The sequence below is a fragment of the Aquarana catesbeiana genome, linkage group LG01, assembly GCF_042186555.1.
Source record: "Aquarana catesbeiana isolate 2022-GZ linkage group LG01, ASM4218655v1, whole genome shotgun sequence".
Taxonomy (NCBI): Eukaryota; Metazoa; Chordata; class Amphibia; order Anura; family Ranidae; genus Aquarana; species Aquarana catesbeiana.
Window position 1 is genome coordinate 630388792 of NC_133324.1, and position 18694 is coordinate 630407485.

Below are 18694 nucleotides of genomic sequence, written 5' to 3' on the forward strand. Positions count from 1 at the left end.
AGGAAAAGAGGGGGGGGGGGGAAAGGAAAAAAAAAAAAAAAAAAAAAAAAGAAAGAAAAAAGGGGGGAGCGAGAATGGCGGGAGGAGGGTTGTCGGGTGGGGGTTCCAGGGAAGGTAACGAGGGGGAGGGGGGAGGAGGGCGGGAGTCCGGTACTCAGGGGAAGGCAGGTAGATCCAAGGATGGCACCCCCGAGCTCAGCCTCTAGGGGGAGAACCGGGGGGCCAGGAGGAGTGAGTGGGGCCACGGTTAAAAGGGCCAGGCGAAGGTCCGTTACCCCAGGGGGGGGATGACGGGGGGAGGGGGGGGGAGGGATGGGGGGGTGGGAGGTGAGGGCAAGACCGGTGGGCATAGCACTGCTCCCCGCCCTCTAGACCCAAAAGGGAAGTCCAGTCAACGGGGGGGGGTGCCCCAATAGGATGGCCGGGATAAATTTAATTTCATATAACGTGAGGGGCATCAACTCTCCCGTGAAGTGTGGAAACATAGTAGGGGAGTTGGGGTTCCTCAAAGCGGAGGTAGTCTTCTTGCAGGAGACGCACTTCCTCGTGGGTAGGAATCAAAGAATATGCTCGAGGGACTTCCCAAATTGGGAATACGGGGACACCCCAGTCAAGGGCTCAAAGGGTATAGCGATAGGCTTTGCCAAAAATATTAGGTTTGGTGTAGATGAAAGAATGATTGACCCTGAGGGACGGTTTCTATTCCTCAGGGGCAAGCTGAATGAGGTGGAATGTACGCTGGCAAACATCTACTGTCCAAACACCAATCCTGGGGGGTACCTATTGGGCATCCTGTCAAAACTAGAAGGATTTAAAAGGGGGAGGACCATCATTGCAGGAGATTTTAATATATGCCTAGACCCAGGGAAAGATAGTACGTCGTGTGTCCGTGGGACAGGAGGGATATGGATGAACAAACTTAAAAGGAAGCTGTATCAGTATCAACTGGTAGATATCTGGAGGTTACAGCACCCAAATAAAAGAGATTACTCTTACTATTCCCACGTACACTCGACGTACTCTAGGCTAGACTTTTTTTTGGTGGAACATAGGCATGTGGATGAGGTAGAAGCAACAAGAATAGGGTCAATTACATTTTCCGACCATGCGCCAGTGAGCCTTCTGTGGAAAGCAACTAAAGGCGGCCAGCCCCCCAGCAGCTGGAGATTAAACGAGGATTTATTACATGATAGAGACATAGACCAGCGTATTAAAGAAGGATTAGAACTTTACTTCAAAACAAATTCGGTTGAGGAAACTTCAGAAGCCGTAGTTTGGGAGGCCCATAAAGCCTATATCAGAGGCATTTTAATAAAGGCGGGCTCAGAAAAGAAGAAAAAGGAGGCCAAGGAAAGACTAATCATACAGAAAAGTATACATGAGTTGGAACAACGACATAAGCAAAGGGGAGAAGTGGAGATACTGGTAGAATTACATAAAAAAAGAGAGGCTATGCGAGAGCTCATAGAAATAGATAACCGAAAGATATATAACCGGGTAAAGAAAGAAAGATATATAGGAGGCAATAGACCTGGGAGGCTCCTGGCGAGGGTCCTAAGTAAAAAGAGGAATAAGAACTATATCGATAAAATAAGAACTAAATCAGGCGAGACGGCTTATAAAGACAAAGACATTGCTAGGACCTTTCAGGAGTTCTATGGGGGATTGTACGCTATAAATAAAAAAATTAGCATGGAAGAGAGGGTAGAAAAGCAAGGGAAAATTAAAAAATACCTAGAAGATAGTGGCCTGGCTAAACTTTCAGAAAATGAACAAACCAACTTGGAAGCCCCATACACGGAACTTGAAGTGAAGAAAGCGCTCAAAGGGTTACAAACGGGAAAAAGCCCAGGTCCGGATGGACTGACGGTGCTCTACTATAAAAAATACCAGGATCTCCTAATACCAAGAATGTGCTCCTATATGAACGACGCCGGGGAAAAAGGGGAACTGAGAAAGGAAGCCTTAGAAGCTATAATAGCAGTTATCCCAAAGGAAGGCAAAGACAACACAGTATGCTCAAGCTACAGGCCGATTTCTCTCCTAAACGTCGATACGAAAATTTACGCTAAGGTAATCGCGGACCGATTAAAACCCGTAATAGAAAAGATAGTGCACCCAGATCAGGCTGGGTTCGTGTCAGGCCGACAAGGCAGAGATAATAGCATCAAGACCCTCCTAGCGGTGCAGCAGATGAAGAAAAATGGAGTCCCAAGTCTACTCTTGTCAATAGACGCTGAAAAAGCGTTTGATAGGGTAGACTGGGACTTCATGATGGGCACACTAGAGGAGATGGGCTTCGGGATCAAGATACGGAGAAGAATAGGGGCACTGTACTCGGGACCCACGGCTAGAGTAAGAACAAACGGAGTCCTCTCAGAGCCGTTTGAAATGTATAATGGGACAAGACAGGGGTGTCCGCTTTCCCCCGTCTTGTTCGTATTAGCCTTAGAGCCCCTACTAGAGACGATCAGGCGGTGTCCGGACATTAGCGGGGTAACAATAGGTAAAGAACAATATAAACTAGCCGCATTCGCGGATGATATCCTCTTATATATATCACGTCCAAGGATATCCCTTCCGAATATAATGTCAATCCTGTTAGAATATGGTAAGCTTTCCAATTTTAAAATAAATCCAAATAAATCGGAAACACTAACCTTTAACACCAGTAAACCCGGTGATCGTTCATATCAGAAGCACTTCCCCTTCTTATGGGGGCAAAAGGAGTTAAACTATTTAGGGATTAAGATCACAACCTCATATGAGACGCTTTTTCACGCCAACTTCATACCACTCCTTAATAAGATCAAGCAAGAACTTAGTAGAATCCACATAGGACAATTATCCTGGGGTGGGAGAATAAATATATATAAAATGGTTGTGTTACCAAAAATTACCTATGTAATGCAAATGCTGCCAGTGGCACTTCCGCCGACATATTTAAGAAAACTGCAATCAATTTTTTTAAGGTTTATCTGGAGAGGGAAAGCACCACGTTTAAAATTTACACAATTGACAAAAGTGAAGGGCCATGGGGGATGGGGAGCACCAGATGTGTGTAAGTACTATGAAGCTATAGCCTTAGCCAGAGTAATAGATTGGGTAAAAAATAAAGCAGATAAACACTGGGTGAAAATGGAGAGGGAGATTAGTAATGCAAGGTTGAATAAATTAATTTGGATACCCCCACATTTAAGAGAATTTAGTTCCGACACGCACGAGATCACTAAACATGCACTAAAGATATGGGACAAGGTTCACAAGAAGGAGCACTGGGGATACAACTCCCCTTTAATGTCACTTAAGGATTCAGCATACTTCGCACCAGGGAGGGGGGAGTGGTTTGGGAGTTGGTTACTAGACGAAAACATACAGTTAAAAGATGTTATGCAACAAAATAAAATATGCACATACCAAGAATTAAAGGAAAAAAGAGGCTTGCTGGTAATAAATTCCTGGCGGTACAACCAACTGAATCAGTTTATCAGATCCCTCCCAAAACCAATTAGATCAATGGGAAACCTACGCCCACTAGAGAAAATGTGCCTGGATAAGGACAGGAAGGGGGGGTTTTCCCAGACATATAGACTACTGATAGGGCTAGGGAACACGGAAACCCCCTCTTTTATAAAGAAGTGGGAGAAGGAGTTGGGGAGGGAGCTTACTACCCCAGAGGGGTCACTGATCCTAAAGAGAGCAACAGCTACGTCAGTTAATAGTAAAATTTTGGAGTTGAACTATAGATGCCTTACCAGGATGTGCCTGACCCCAGAACGTCTAAACAAATTCCACAACGGACCCCCACAACATTGTTGGAGGGGATGTGGAGAGGTGGGAACAATGACCCACATCTGGTGGCAATGCCCGACAATAAAAATATTTTGGAAAGAGGTGAGGGGATTTATTAAAGACATAACAGGGATTAACATTCTAGACGACCCTTGGGTTTGCCTATTTCACCTAAGCGAAATGCCCAATAAAGCCTACTTGAGAACCTTAATGCCGCATCTTCTGGATGCGGCCAAAAGTTTGATACCTAAATACTGGAGAAGAACAGAGAGACCAGCTATGAAGGAGTGGTTAGAGAAAGTCAATGAAATACACAACCTAGAATACTTAAGATACAGTGAGGGGATGAAAATGGGTGCCTTTGTGGAAAAATGGAAAAGGTGGGAAGAGTTTAAAGTCTCCCTGAGAGCGGCAGAAATATGGACAGCCGAGATAGGAGGATAAAGAGATAAAGAGACCCAGTGAGCAATAATTCAATGACCTCGGAAGCTGAAACAGAGGGAATGGATTAGGATGGGGAAAGAGGGGGGGAGCAGGAGGGGATCCACGGTCTTGGGGGGGGTAAGGGGGGGTAGGGGGGGGAAGGGGAGAAATATATAAAGATAAAACGTTTAAATACAATGTAAACAAACTTTGTAAGATCAATTTAAAAAAAAAAAAAAAAAAGTACAATCAGTATTACCACGATGATGAGAAGCAGGAATGGGATGAAGTTGGAAGTACTGATAACTGAAAAACGAGTCCCAGACAAATAATCTTGCTGAGTGGAAAAAAAAAAAAAAAAAAAAAAAAGTGGATGTAAACCCTCACATATACCCAGTGAAGTAAACAACCTCAGATGATACACAGAGATTAAATAAATCTCCCTATATAAGTTTTACATGCATATCTGCTGTCTTCACACGCCCCTTCTCCATATAGGCAGAGGAAGAAAGAAATGTGCATAGCTATGCTGTAAACAGACCAGCTTTCTGCTAATCTATTTCTATGCACCATCCCCGACACAAATTTCAGGCTGGTTTCATCTCGGTTGTCAGAGAGCTTGTCAGAAATTATCATGATGATAACAGAAGAACCGAGCAGCAGAAAGACATGGAACTTAGGGTTTTGGAAAGAGATAAGTAAACACTATAGATATATGTGCCCAGGTCAAATTTCATGAATGGGGTTTACATCCACTTTAAGGCCCAAGGTTCAGTTCTGAAAAAGAACACCAATGCATTGAGTTCACCCTGTCTATGTGTAAAATACAGGTAAAGTTTTAGGCATCCCCTGCAATAGGAATTTCATTTTTAGTGGTATAATGCCTAAGACTTATCTGCTAAAGAGATACCAACTGCAGCTTTCATTGTTTAAAAGTATACAAACATCCAAAGGTTGACCTTCTGTGAGTGTAGAGTTGTAGGTAGTGGTAGGAGTTTTAGGCAACTCACTTAGGAACAAAGATGGATGTAATTGGTTCAAAAAGTGTTATATAAAAAAATATATATACTGAATATTAGCAAATAATAATAGCATGCATGCTTGGAAATACAGCCAAGATGGGGGCAAGTCCATGCAGTACCTTCTTATCTCATCTCTATAACAATTAATTTTTCTCCTGAGATTGGTCAACCAGAGCTATTTAATACGTTCTAAAGGAATTTATAGAAATGAGGATTGTTGTACAATAATGCATTATGCATACTTATATTTTGGTAGCTCTATGGGTGAAAAGTGAATTCAACTGTATAATTAGTTAAAGTGGTTATAAAGGCTCAAGTTTTTTTACCTTCATGCATTCTATGCATGAAGGTAAAAGACCTGCTATGTTCAACAGCCCCCCTAATACTTACCTGAGCCCCATCTCAATTCAGCAATGTGCATGAGAGCAGCAGCTGTCCCGGGTTCTCTTCCACTTCATTGGCTGAGACAGCAGCAGGAGCCATTACTGTCAATCACAACCAATGAGGGGAGAGTGAGGGCGGGGCTGAGTTGCGCTCTGTGTGTGAATTGACACACAGAGCAGCAGCTCAGGAGTGAGCCTGCTCGATGCATCCATAGCAAGCTGCTTGGTATGGGGGCACTCGGCAGGAGGAAGGGGCCAGGAGCACTGGCAGGGGACCCAAGAAGAGGAAGATCAGGGGTGCTCAGTGCAAAACTACTGTAAGTATGACATGTTTGTTATTAAAAAAAAAAAAATAAATAAAAAAAATCTGCATTTAATATCACTTTAAATTTTTTTTCTTTTGGATAGTGAATGAAAGGCTTGGAATCTGTGCAACCCCCTTACTGCTGCCACTATTGAGAAACTTCTTGCTCTCTTGACCATTGGCGTTGTGAATTTTACCAACAGTGGCAAAATAATCCATAACAAGTCCAAACTTTTTCTTGCTCTATTAAAAAAAAGGGTATTTTTATTGCTTTGTCCCCATATTTTGCTGCCGAGATTACTCCAATAAGTTGGACATGAGGGGAAATCTTCCCTATGGGGACTTCAGTGTCACTGACAGAGGTGCTAACTTCTTTTAAGTCTAGCCAAAGCTAAGAAATGGTGTTTGGGATAGATCCCCACTTTAATTACAATGTAATTGTGCGGCAAAGCAGCAGCTACAAATGACAAGGTTTTCAAACGGAATGTCTGCCGACCGCAGGTTCAAGCCATATATTCAGTAACAGTTTCATTTCCTTGGTGAGAGCTGACTCATTTCTATTGTTCACATAATAAACAAAAAAATTCCTTTCTAATCTCTAGAGCAGCAGTGATATACACAGGGCCAGTGAGAGAGGAGTAGCCAGGAAGAATAAGAACATTTTTATCTAGTCCTCATCCTAATGATTATTGTTCCACAGAAGTTTTCTCATCTGCTTGAAAAAAAACGTATGCTTTGAAATTACAAAAGGAACTGCAGCCTGCTCACATAATTTGTAATAAAAACATCTTTGCCATTCTGAAGCTTCCCTCCAACCACTTTTTATATTATTTATTATATACTGTGATTCTGTACTTGCCAAAAATGCTGCAAAAATCTCCCTCCATTAAGTCTGGCTGCAACCATTTTAACTGTGGGCAGCTGAAGCTGCTGCCTGTTCACTTCCTGGATTTACACAGACACACAGAGGCACACACACACATACACATATATACAGACACACGTCCAAACACATTTATACAAAAGCACACACACACAAATGCCATAGACAGACAGACAGACACACTAACACCACTGCTTGCCTGCACGTTTCTCCTCTCTCTATGAATACACATGGATCTCTGCAGTCTCCTTCCATTTCCACCCTCACCCAGCCCCCTCCAGCTCTGCAGCTCTCCTTGGCTCTCCTATGACTCGTCCCTCCTCCACTCTCCTGCCCCCCCCCCCCCCGCCCTCCCTTGCTGGCAAACTCTCAGGAGAGTGAGAGAGAGCTGTGCATGATGTCATAAGCCTAGGCTAATGACCAGACAAGAAACAGGAAGTGGGCTGTATAAGGTATTTACTGGCAAAAAAAAATGTTTTACTATCAAAAGTTAAAACAACAAGGGCAGAAGATTTAATCGTTGGAAAGATGGAAAAATAATTGAAGGTGTCCATTGATAGCAATCCCATTAGGGAGAATACAATATTTTAACACCAAATCAGGTTACCCAAATTTGACTAGTCAGATGCCTCAATCATGCAGAGCAATCGCAGACAGCAAGGGAAGTCTTGTGACCATACAATTGTACCAGCAAACATTGTGCTAAAATGTAAAAAGCCCCTAAACACTCATGTTCCTGCACTATTTTTCACAATGCAGTGCACAGAGCATTTTCATGTGTGCATTGTGGTGTGCTATAGTGTGCTGTATATGCATGTTGAGTAGGGATGAGCCGAACATGCCCCAGTTTGGTTCGCAGCAGAAGAAGCGAACAGGCAAAAAATTTGTGCGAACACCGTTACAGTGTAAGGGACACAAATGTGAAAAATCATAAGTGCTAATTTTAAAGGCTTATATGCAAGTTATTGCCATAAAAAGTGTTTGGGGAGCCGAGTCCTGCCCCAGGGGACATGTATCAATGCAAAAAAAAGTTTTAAAAACAGCCGTTATTTCAGGAGCAGTGATTTTAATAATACTTAAAGTGAAACAGTAAAACTGAAATATCCTTTAAATATCGTGCCTGGGGGTCTCCTTAGTCTGCCTGTAAAGTAGCGCATCTTTCCCATGTTTATAACAGTACCACAGCAAAATGACATTTCTAAAGGAAAAAATTTAATTTAAAACTGCTCGCGGCTGTAATGTATTGTCGGATCCTGGCAATATAGATAATAATCAATGAAAAAAATGGCGTGAGTTCCCCCTCCCCCAGTCCATTACCAGGCCCTTTGGGGTTGGTATGAATATTAAGGGGAACTCCACTCCAAAAAAAAAAATAAATAATGGCGTGGGGGTCCCCCCCAAAATCCATAACAGGTCCTTCAGGTCTGGCGTGGGGGTCCTGAGCACGCAACCTGCCAGGCCGCAGGAAAAGGGGAGGAACGAGAGAGCGCCCTCCTCCTGAACCGTACCAGGCCACATGTCCTCAACATGGGGAGGGTGCTTTGGAGTCCCCCTCAAAACACCTTGTCCTCATGTTGATGGGGACAAGGGCCCCTTCCCCACATCTCTTGTGGGGGTCTGCGGGTGGGGGGCTTATCAGAATGTGGAAGCCCCCTTTAACAAGGGGGCCCCCAGATACCGCCCCCCCATGTGAATTGTACCCCTACTCTTTCAAGAAAAAAAGTGGTAAAAATGACAGGAGACAGTTTTGGACAAGTCCTTTATTAAAAAAAAAAAAAAAAAAGTGTCCCGCGATGTCCATCCATCTTCAATCACAGCGTCTGACGTTCCTGAGAAAAAAAAAAAAAAAATTGGAAAAACTCTGCATCAGTGTTAGATCTTCTCGCGTCTGCCGTCTTTTTGCTTTGACAGCTGTTATAAAGGCAAGGGCGGGGCCACCTGGTGACGTAACTGGGTGACTCCGTCCCTTCTGATGTCATGTGATGTCACCTGACGTTAGAGGGGGCGGGGTCACCCATCTACGTCACTGGGTGGCCCCGCCCTCAGCTATATAACAGCTGTCATCGTGAAAAGGCTGCAGTCACGGGGACGCCTCCCATGGAGGCGGAGTTTTTCCTTTTTTTTCTCTCTGGAACATCAGACGCTGTGATCGAAGATGAATGGACATCACAGAACACAAGTAAAGGACTTTCTTTCATCCATTGTTATACGATATTATATGTTTATATGTTCACTTTTTTATAAAGTCTTTTCTCATTTTAGTGAAACCCTCTTGTGTATTAACTGAAACCTGAATGTGTCCTGAAGAAGTTCTATAAGAAACACGTAGACACATCGGGGCTTGTATCATGTATATTTTTATATAGATGATTTTTTATTATCTTTTGTCAATGTCTTTGTACTGTATGTATTTATATATTTAATAAAATTGATTATATTGTTACTTTGATTATGCTTTCTCAGGTTTGTTGTGCCTCTAAAGTTAGCTCAGGGGGTCCTTGTTGAACCCCTTTTTTTTCTTTTCTATGACATACAATTTATACGGATGTGGCCATAGGAGTGTCCTTTTTTTCTATTTTTTTGTCCAAGGGTCTGGTATGGATTTTGGGGGGCCCCCACACCATTTTTTTTATTTTGGTGCGGGGTTTCCCTTAAAATCCATACCAGACCTGAAGGGCCTAGTATAGATTTTGGGGGGGACCCCCACGCTATTTTTTTATTTTGGCGCAGGATTCCCCTTAATATCCATATCAGACCTGAAGGGCCTGGATTATGTATAGATTTTTGGGGGGGGGGGGACCCCCACGCCATTTTAATTTTTAACTTTGGCATAGGGTCTGGTAATGGACTGGGGATGGGAACCCAAGCCATTTTTTCAATGATTTTTATGTATATTGCCGGAGTCCGGCAATACATTACAGCCACAAGCAGTTTTAAATAACATTTTTTCCTTTAGAAATATAATTTTGCTGCTCTCATTCATTACACTATGTACGGCTGCCTTGTAAGCAGCCTTACATAGTGTGGGGCATGGACTTAGCTCCCTGAGCCATGATTGGCCAAAGGCACCGTGCCTTTGGCCAATCATGGCTCTCATAGCAGCGTGCTGTGATTGGCCAAAGCAGGCAGGTCAGGTGCATGCTTTGGCCAATCAGCAGTCGTCAATGCACTGCGAGATCACGCGGTTCTTTATGGGGCGTTCCGTGGGCGCTCGAGTTTCCCGCGAACGCCCCATAATGTTCTAAATTTGGTGAACGGACGAACACCCGATGTTTGACTCGAACATCGGGCTCATCCCTAACGTTGAGGTACAAATTATTACTAATTGCTAGGCACTGCAATGCACATATACAGTGGTGTTTATTAACTAAAGCTGAAGAGTCCAAAATCAGGCTCACTTTTGCATCATAACCAATCAGCTTCCAGGTTTTATTGCTAAAGCTTAATTGAGCAAGCTGAGGTTAGAAGCTGATTGGTTTCTATGCAGAAGTTACAAAGTTACATAGTAGGTGAGGTTGAAAAAGGACACAAGTCCATCAAGTCCAACCTATGTGTGTGATTATATGTCAGTATTACATTGTATATCCCTGTATGTTGTTCCGCGTTTGCGCACCCCCTCTGACGGCGGACGTCTCACAGACGCCCATGCGTCACTGCCCCTACATGACGCTGGGGGTGTAGCCTTCGGGCCCTTGTGGGTATATCTGGATGTTCAGCATGGCTGGGATTCTGATTCACAACTCGACGGTTGGATGGAGCGGTCATATCTCTAAGAACAAACTGACAACCATTGGATATTTTTCACTCCATTGAGATATTTTCTAGACATGATTTTAAGGGGCTAAGTGAGAAATACCCCTATCCAGACCGTGCTGATCCTCCTGATGTTCCCCTATTGTGGTCTTTGTTTGCTCCGCCTCCTCAGCTCCCGAGCTGGATGCACTACACAGCCGCCATCTTGATATCCAGTGTTTGGCGATTTAACTCAGCCCTTCGATACAACATTCATGCATCCACCCCTGAAGAAGCGAAATGCGTAGGGATTTATTGATGCTTGTTTTATGCCAGTACATGCTGGGTATTATTGATGTCTGCATTATGTTTACATACTTTCCTATCCATATGTATGTACATTTTTATTTTTATTTTCTCATTGTGTATGTGTATTTACTGACCCAGCAACTTTCAAGTTTTATTGTTGCTCATTGATGTATAACATTTGTAATAAATCTTTATATATTAATTTTCATTTGTGTTGTGTACATTGGCTATTATGCCGGGTAACTCACAATGATTGTTGCTGCCCCTCCGTTACATAACATTTTGAAATGAATACATTGATTTTGTCTCATTGTTCGCTGTGAACATTGGCTAAACCTCTCTCACCTCATCTAAAGTCCCAGGGCTACTTCTTTTGCTTTTTTTTTGTATATCCCTGTATGTTGTGGTCGTTCAGGTGCTTATCTAATAGTTTCTTGAAACTATCGATGCCCCCCGCTGAGACCACCGCCTGTGGAAGGGAATTTCCACATCCTTGCCGCTCTTACAGTAAAGAACCCTCTACGTAGTTTAAGGTAAAACCTCTTTTCTTCTAATTTTAAGGAGTGGCCATGAGTCTTGTTAAACTCCCTTCTGCGAAAAAGTTTTATCCCTATTGTGGGGTCACCAGTATGGTATTTGTATATTGAAATCATATCCCCTCTCAAGTGTCTCTTTTCCAGAGAGAATAAGTTCAGTGCTCGCAACCTTTCCTCATAACTAATATCCTCCAGACCCTTTATTAGCTTTGTTGCCCTTCTTTGTACTCGCTCCATTTCCAGTACATCCTTCCTGAGGACTGGTGCCCAGAACTGTACAGCATACTCTAGGTGCGGCCGGACCAGAGTCTTGTAGAGGGGGAGGATTATTGTTTTATCTCTGGAATTAATCCCCTTTTTAATGCATGCCAATATTCTGTTTGCTTTGTTAGCAGCAGCCTGGTATTGCATGCCATTGCTGAGCCTATCATCTACTAGGACCCCCAGGTCCTTTTCCATCCTAGATTCCCCCAGAGGTTCCCCCAGTGTATAGATTGCATTCATATTTTTGCCACCCAAATGCATTATTTTACATTTTTCTACATTAAACCTCATTTGCCATGTAGTTGCCCACCCCATTCATTTGTTCAGATCTTTTTGCAAGGTTTCCACATCCTGCGGAGAAGTTATTGCCCTTCTAGGCTTAGTATTGTCCGCAAATACAGAGATTGAACTGTTTACCCCATCCTCCAGGTCGTTTATGAACAAAATAACATTGGATTTGTCCCAGCACAGAACCCTGGGGGACCCCACTACCCACCCCTGACCATTCTGAGTACTCCCAATTTATCACCACCCTCTGAACTCGCCCTTGTAGCCAGTTTTCAATCCATGTACTCACCCTATGGTCCATGCCAACGGACCTTATTTTGTACAGTAAACGTTTATGGGGAACTATGTCAAATTCTTTTGCAAAATCCAGATACACCACGTCTACGGGCCTTCCTTTATCTAGATGGCAACTCACCTCTTCATAGAAGGTTAATAGATTGGTTTGGCAAGAACGATTCTTCATGAATCCATGCTGATTACTGCTAATGATACCGTTCTCATTACTAAAATCTTGTATATAGTCCCTTATCATCCCCTCCAAGAGCTTGCATACTATTGATGTTAGGCTAACTGCTCTGTAATTCCAGGGATGTATTTTGGGCCCTTTTTAAATATTGGTGCTACATTGGCTTTTCTCCAATAGGCTGGTACCATTCCAGTCAGTAGACTGTCAGTAAAAATTAGGAACAATGGTCTGGCAAGTGAGACTGATTTTTCATTCTCATGCTCTAGTGAATAAACCCCAATGTGATACTGTGCAGTGTAACAGAGGCAGCCTGTAGTGGGTGGATCCTATCAGAGTTCTGATCTCAGACTATGTACAACACAGTGATGGTGAGACTGCTTCTTTTACAAAGTAATATCAGGGTTTGCAAAGGCATTTGGTGCACATTAAGTGTATCTATATCCTTTTGGCTATTAAAGTGGTTGTAAACCTCAGACATGAAATATGAACAAAGCATATCCCTCTCAAGAGCATTAAGTGTCATTTCTGTCTGCTGCTTTGTTCCTCTGCTATCAGCAGCAATCACTTCGGACAAGTTCCTCATTCTGCCTCTCCTCACCGCGATCGCGGGTCAGTGGCGAACATAGAGTTCGCCCAACCCACGGGCGCGCTCCCGCAGCGGGAGCAAGAGCATGCCACCGGCGGAGCGCGCCTGCCCGCAACTGCGCCTGCTGTCGTACAGGTACAGTGATTCGCGCAGCGCTGCCGACTTGCCACAGTATATCTGCGTGAGCTGCTCAGCAAGCAGTTAGATTAAAGTTTTTAGTCAGTTCAGCTTTAAGGAAACTACTGACCTCCAAGAAAAAAGAGAAGAAAAAACATGGAGCTGAGAGACAAATAGGGTTAAAGCAAAAGAAAGATAAACAGCCCTCATGGAGAGTTTTTTATGTGTATTTTGTCCCATATAACATTACTACTGCCTAATAATGTATATATGTACAGGAAAGGAGTGTGAATGATATGACAGTGAGCGGTATGTGCAGGAGAGGAGTGCGGCAGGCAGTATTAGCAGGAGAGGAGTGTGGCAGGTAGTATTAGCAGGAGAGGAGTGTGGCAGGTAGTATTAGCAGGAGAAGAGTGTGGCAGGTAGTTTGTGCAGGAGAGGAGTGTGGTAGGTGGTATGTGCAAGAGAGGAGTGCGGCAGGTGGTATGTGCAGGAGAGGAGTGTGGCAGGTGGTATGTGCAGGAGAGGAGTGTGGCAGGTGGTATGTGCAGGAGAGGAGTGTGGCAGGTGGTATGTGCAAGAGAGGAGTGTTGCAGGTAGTATGTGCAGGAGAGGAGTTTGGCAGGTGGTATGTGCAAGAGAGGAGTGTGGCAGGTGGTATGCGCACGAAAGGAGTGTGGCAGGTGGTATGCGCAGGAGAGGAGTGTGGCAGGTGATATGTGCAGGAGAGGAGTGTGGCAGGTGGTATGTGAAGGAGAGGAGTGTGGCAGGTGGTATGTGCAGGAGAGGAGTGTGGCAGGTGTTATGTGCAGGAGAAGAGTGTGGCAGATGGTATGTGCAGGAGAGGAGTGTGGCAGGTGGTATGTGCAGGAGAGGATTGTGGCAGGTGGTATGTGCAGGAGAGGAGTGTGGCAGGTGGTATGTGCAGGAGAGGAGTGTGGCAGGTGGTATGTGCAGGAGAGTGTGGCAGGTGGTATGTGCAGGAGAGGAGTGTGGCAGGTGGTATGTGCAGGAGAGGATTGTGGCAGGTGGTATGTGCAGGAGAGGAGTGTGGCAGGTGGTATGTGCAGGAGAAGAGTGTGGCAGGTGGTATGTGCAGGAGAGGAGTGTGGCAGGTGGTATGTGCAGGAGAGGAGTGTGGCAGGTGGTATGTGCAGGAGAAGAGTGTGGCAGGTGGTATGTGCGGGAGAGGAGTGTGGCAGGTGGTATGTTCAGGAGAAGAGTGTGGCAGGTGGTATGTGCAGGAGAGGAGTGTGGCAGGTGGTATGTGCAGGAGAGGAGTGTGGCAGGTGGTATGTGCAGGAGAGGAGTGCGGCAGGTAGTGTGTGCAGGAGAGGAGTGCGGCAGGCAGTATTAGCAGGAGAGGCGTGTGGCAGATAGTATGTGCAGGAGAGGAGTGTGGCAGGTGGTATGTGCAGGAGAGGAGTGTGGCAGGTGGTATGTGCAGGAGAGGAGTGTGGCAGGTGGTATGTGCAGGAGAGGATTGCAGAGTGTATGAAAGTGGGCAGTATGTACAGGAGTGAAGTGTGAAGGGTATGACAGTAAGTAGTATGAACAGAAGAGGAGTGGTAGGATGGCTTGTACTATGTACAGTAGAGGAGCATTGAGAGTATGATAGTGAGCAGTATATGAAAGAAATAAGTGTGGAGGGTAGCAGTGTGTGTACGAAAACGGCAGTATGTGCAGGACAGGGTTGATGCTGGTAACAATTACCTTTCAATTTTAGTCTGCATCCAGTCATAATTCTAATTTATTTTCTTTGCAACCATAGCAAGGGCAATTCAGCATGTAGACATGTTTTCCCAGAATCTCATCTCTCTGCTCCTATAATCCACTTACTGACTCCCCCAGATGTCTGCACATATCTCAAGACTAAATTACAGACAGCCCACTGCTTGGTATACGGCATCCCTGTAAGTTGCTTAAAGTTTACTACATTGAAAATGTCATCATTGATGAGTAAATGACAGAAAGCTGCATGTCTAATAAGATCTTGGGGCTGTGGGACTTACTATTTTGATCTTACTATCTCTAATAAAAAATAAAGACAGAAGATCCTACATACATACGCTCTTTTAACCGTTTTGTGTCAGAGCATGTATTTTTTTTTTCATTTTTGGCACACAAATTAAAATGTGCCTAAAAACTACTTTGGCCTAAAAAACAGAGAACCTGTAGAATACAAAGATGGTGGTTGCAGTTTTTTTATGTCACACAATATCTTTTGGACAGCTGTTTTTCAAACCTGTAATTTCAGAAATGGATACACTAAAATTAATTTTAGCACACACAAACCCAATAAAATTCCAATTGAAAAAAATGGAAAAATCAGATCATGTCCGATAAATATATACCAAATATGTCAAGCCTTAAAACTGTGTGTGCCCATGAAACGGAGAGAAAGTAGGATATTCAAATTTGTCCATAGGCGATGATTTAAAAACTTTACATCCTATCCAATTAGAGTTAACCATGAATTATGGAACTATTCCCCTCACTTGGGCGTGCGTGGCGATACCTCATATGTGTTACGCAATCACATCAAATTCTTTAGGAACAGGAATAGAAGAGAACAGGAAAAGAAGGGTAATGTGAATACTTGTTCTGGTGACAACTAATTTAGTGGGCATTTCCATCACAGTGGGGAGATTTCTTATTTCCTGTTGTGTCTACAGTGTGGAAAGTGAAAGGACATGGGACACATACAGTGGGGACGGAAAGTATTCAGACCCCCTTAAATTTTTGACTCTTTGTTGTATTGCAGCCATTTGCTAAAATCATTTAAGTTCATTTTTTTCCTCATTAATGTACACACAGCACCCCATGTTGACAGAAAAACACAGTATTGTTAACATTTTTGCAGATTTATTAAAAAGGAAAAACTGAAATATCACATGGTCCTAAGTAAGGATGAGCTCCGGCGTGTTCGCACACTCCACATGCAGAGCCCGCCAGGAAGTCGGCACTGCGCTGCGCTAATCACAGGCAGTGAGACATTTCCTGATCTCTGCAGCCGCATATTGGGAAAATGTCTCGCTGCCTGTGATTAGCGCAGCGCCGTGCCGAATTCCTGGCTGGCTCTGCATGTGGAGTGTGTGCGAACACGCCCGACCCCATCCTTAATCCTAAGTATTCTGACCCTTTGCTGTGACACTCATATATTTAACTCAGGTGCTGTCCATTTCTTCTGATCATCCTTAAGATGGTTCTACACCTTCATTTAAGTCCAGCTGTGTTTGATTATACTGATTGGACTTGATTAGGAAAGCCACACACCTGTCTATATAAGACCTTACAGCTCACAGTGCATGTCAGAGCAAATGAGAATCATGAGGTCAAAAGGAACTGCCTGAAGAGCTCAGAGACAGAATTGTGGCAAGGAACAGATCTGGCCAAGGTTACAAAAAAATTTTGCTGCACTTAAGGTTCCTAAGAGCACAGTGGCCTCCATAATCCTTAAATGGAAGACGTTTGGGATGACCAGAACCATTGAAATTGATGACCAGAACCCTTCCTAGAGCTGGCCGTCCGGCCAAACTGAGCTATCAGGGGAGAAGAGCCTTGGTGAGAGAGGTAAAAAAGAACCCAAAGATCACTGTGGCTGAGCTCCAGAGATGCAATCGGGAGATGGGAGAAAGTCAACCATCACTGCAGCCCTCCACCAGTCGGGGCTTTATGGCAGAGTGGCTCGACGGAAGCCTCTCCTTAGTGCAAGACACATGAAAGCCCGCATGGAGTTTGCTAAAAAAACACCTTAAGGACTCCAAGATGGTGAGAAATAAGATTCTCTGGTCTGATGAGACCAAGATAGAACTTTTTGGCCTTAATTCTAAGCAGTATGTGTGGAGAAAAACAGGCACTGCTTATCACCTGTCCAATACAGTCCCAACAGTGAAGCATGGTGGTGGCAGCATCATGATGTGGGAGTGTTTTTCAGCTGCAGGGACAGGACGACTGGTTGCAATTGAGAGAAAGATGAATGCGGCCAAGTACAGGGATATCCTGGACGAAAACCTTCTCCAGAGTGCTCAGGACCTCAGACTGAGCCGAAGGTTTACCTTCCAACAAGACAATGACCCTAAGCACCCTAAAATAACGAAGGAGTGGCTTCACAACAACTCCGTGACTGTTCTTGAATGGCCCAGCCAGAGCCCTGACTTAAACCCAATTGAGCATCTCTGGAGAGACCTAAAAATGGCTGTCCACCAACGTTACCATCCAATCTGACAGAACTGGAGAGGATCTGCAAGGAGGAATGGCAGAGGATCCTCAAATCCAGGTGTGAAAACTTGTTGCATCTTTCCCAAAAAGACTCATGGCTGTATTAGATCAAAAGGGTGCTTCTACTAAATACAGAGCAAAGGGTCTGAATACTTAGGACCATGTGATATTTCAGTTTTTCTTTTTTAATAAATCTTCAAAAATGTCAACAATTCTGTGTTTGTCTGTCAATATGGGGTGCTGTGTGTACATTAATGAGGAAAAAAAATGAACTTAAATGATTTTAGCAAATGGCTGCAATATAACAAAGAGTGAAAAATGTAAGGGGGTCTGAATACTTTCCGTCCCCACTGTATATGTGGGTCTAGGGAGGGAAGTGGCGGCAGACACACAGCATTCCGCTACACGGGTATATGAATTATGGTTTTTATATATACTTATTTGAGGGTGTTTTCACATATTCATTTGATTTTTGAGGATTTGAGGGACAGCGCAGCACTTGAGTTATTCATTTATTTTCTTTAGTCTGAGTACACTGGAAAAGGTACCATTGATGTTAGCTCATCGTTTAAAGTACTGTATTTAGAAAGCAAAAACTTTATTTTACAGAATGATAGTAACTCACACTGTGGAACACTACCGATTTCCACTTTCATTGGCTTCAAGCAGACAAGGCTTAGGAATACCTGTGTTTTTAACAGAACATTTTAAAAACATCCCCCAAAACACTACATGTACTTACCTAATTTTCCAGAAAGCTGCTCCTCCAAATATTATTAATACAATGGCAATGACAACTATCGTAATTGCTGCCACACTTCCTGTAGGAAAAAGAAAGAATTGAAAACTTTAAATATAATAGTTACTGTAAATAATGTTGAGAAAATCTTATAAAATATAGGCAAAATATCCAAAAAACACCAGGATTGACTAAAATAGCAGCCTATTCCCTGAGACAAAAGGGGTTATTTACAAAAGGCAAATCCACTTTGCACTACAAGTGCACTTGGAAGTGCAGTCGCTGTAGATCTGAGGGGGACATGCAAGGAAAATAAAAAACAGCATTTTAGCTTGCACATGATTGGATGACAAAATCAGTAGAGCTTCCCCTCATTTCAGATCTACCCCTCAGATTTAAAGCGACTGCAATTCCAAGTGCACTTGCAGTGCACTTGTAGTGCAAAGAGGATTTGCCTTTCGGAAATAACCCCCAAAGTGCTAAATGCAGTAATTCATAGAAGTCAATCAGAAACCATCTCAGGACTACTCCAAAGATGGTTTCTGATTGGCTTCTATGAATTACTGCATTAACACTTTTAATCAACAGGAAAAACAGATCTTTACACTTAAGATATTGTATAAGATGAT

At 43.5% G+C, this 18694-nt stretch overlaps 1 protein-coding gene across 1 annotated transcript in view; it reads right to left on the bottom strand.

Moving 5' to 3' along the window:
• PARM1 (prostate androgen-regulated mucin-like protein 1) overlaps positions 1-18694 on the bottom strand; it is a 126352-nt gene that overhangs the window by 11891 nt on the left and 95767 nt on the right. Inside the window, 1 exon segment of the mRNA XM_073601022.1 lies at positions 18069-18147. Within this exon segment, the coding sequence (XP_073457123.1) occupies positions 18069-18147 (79 nt within the window).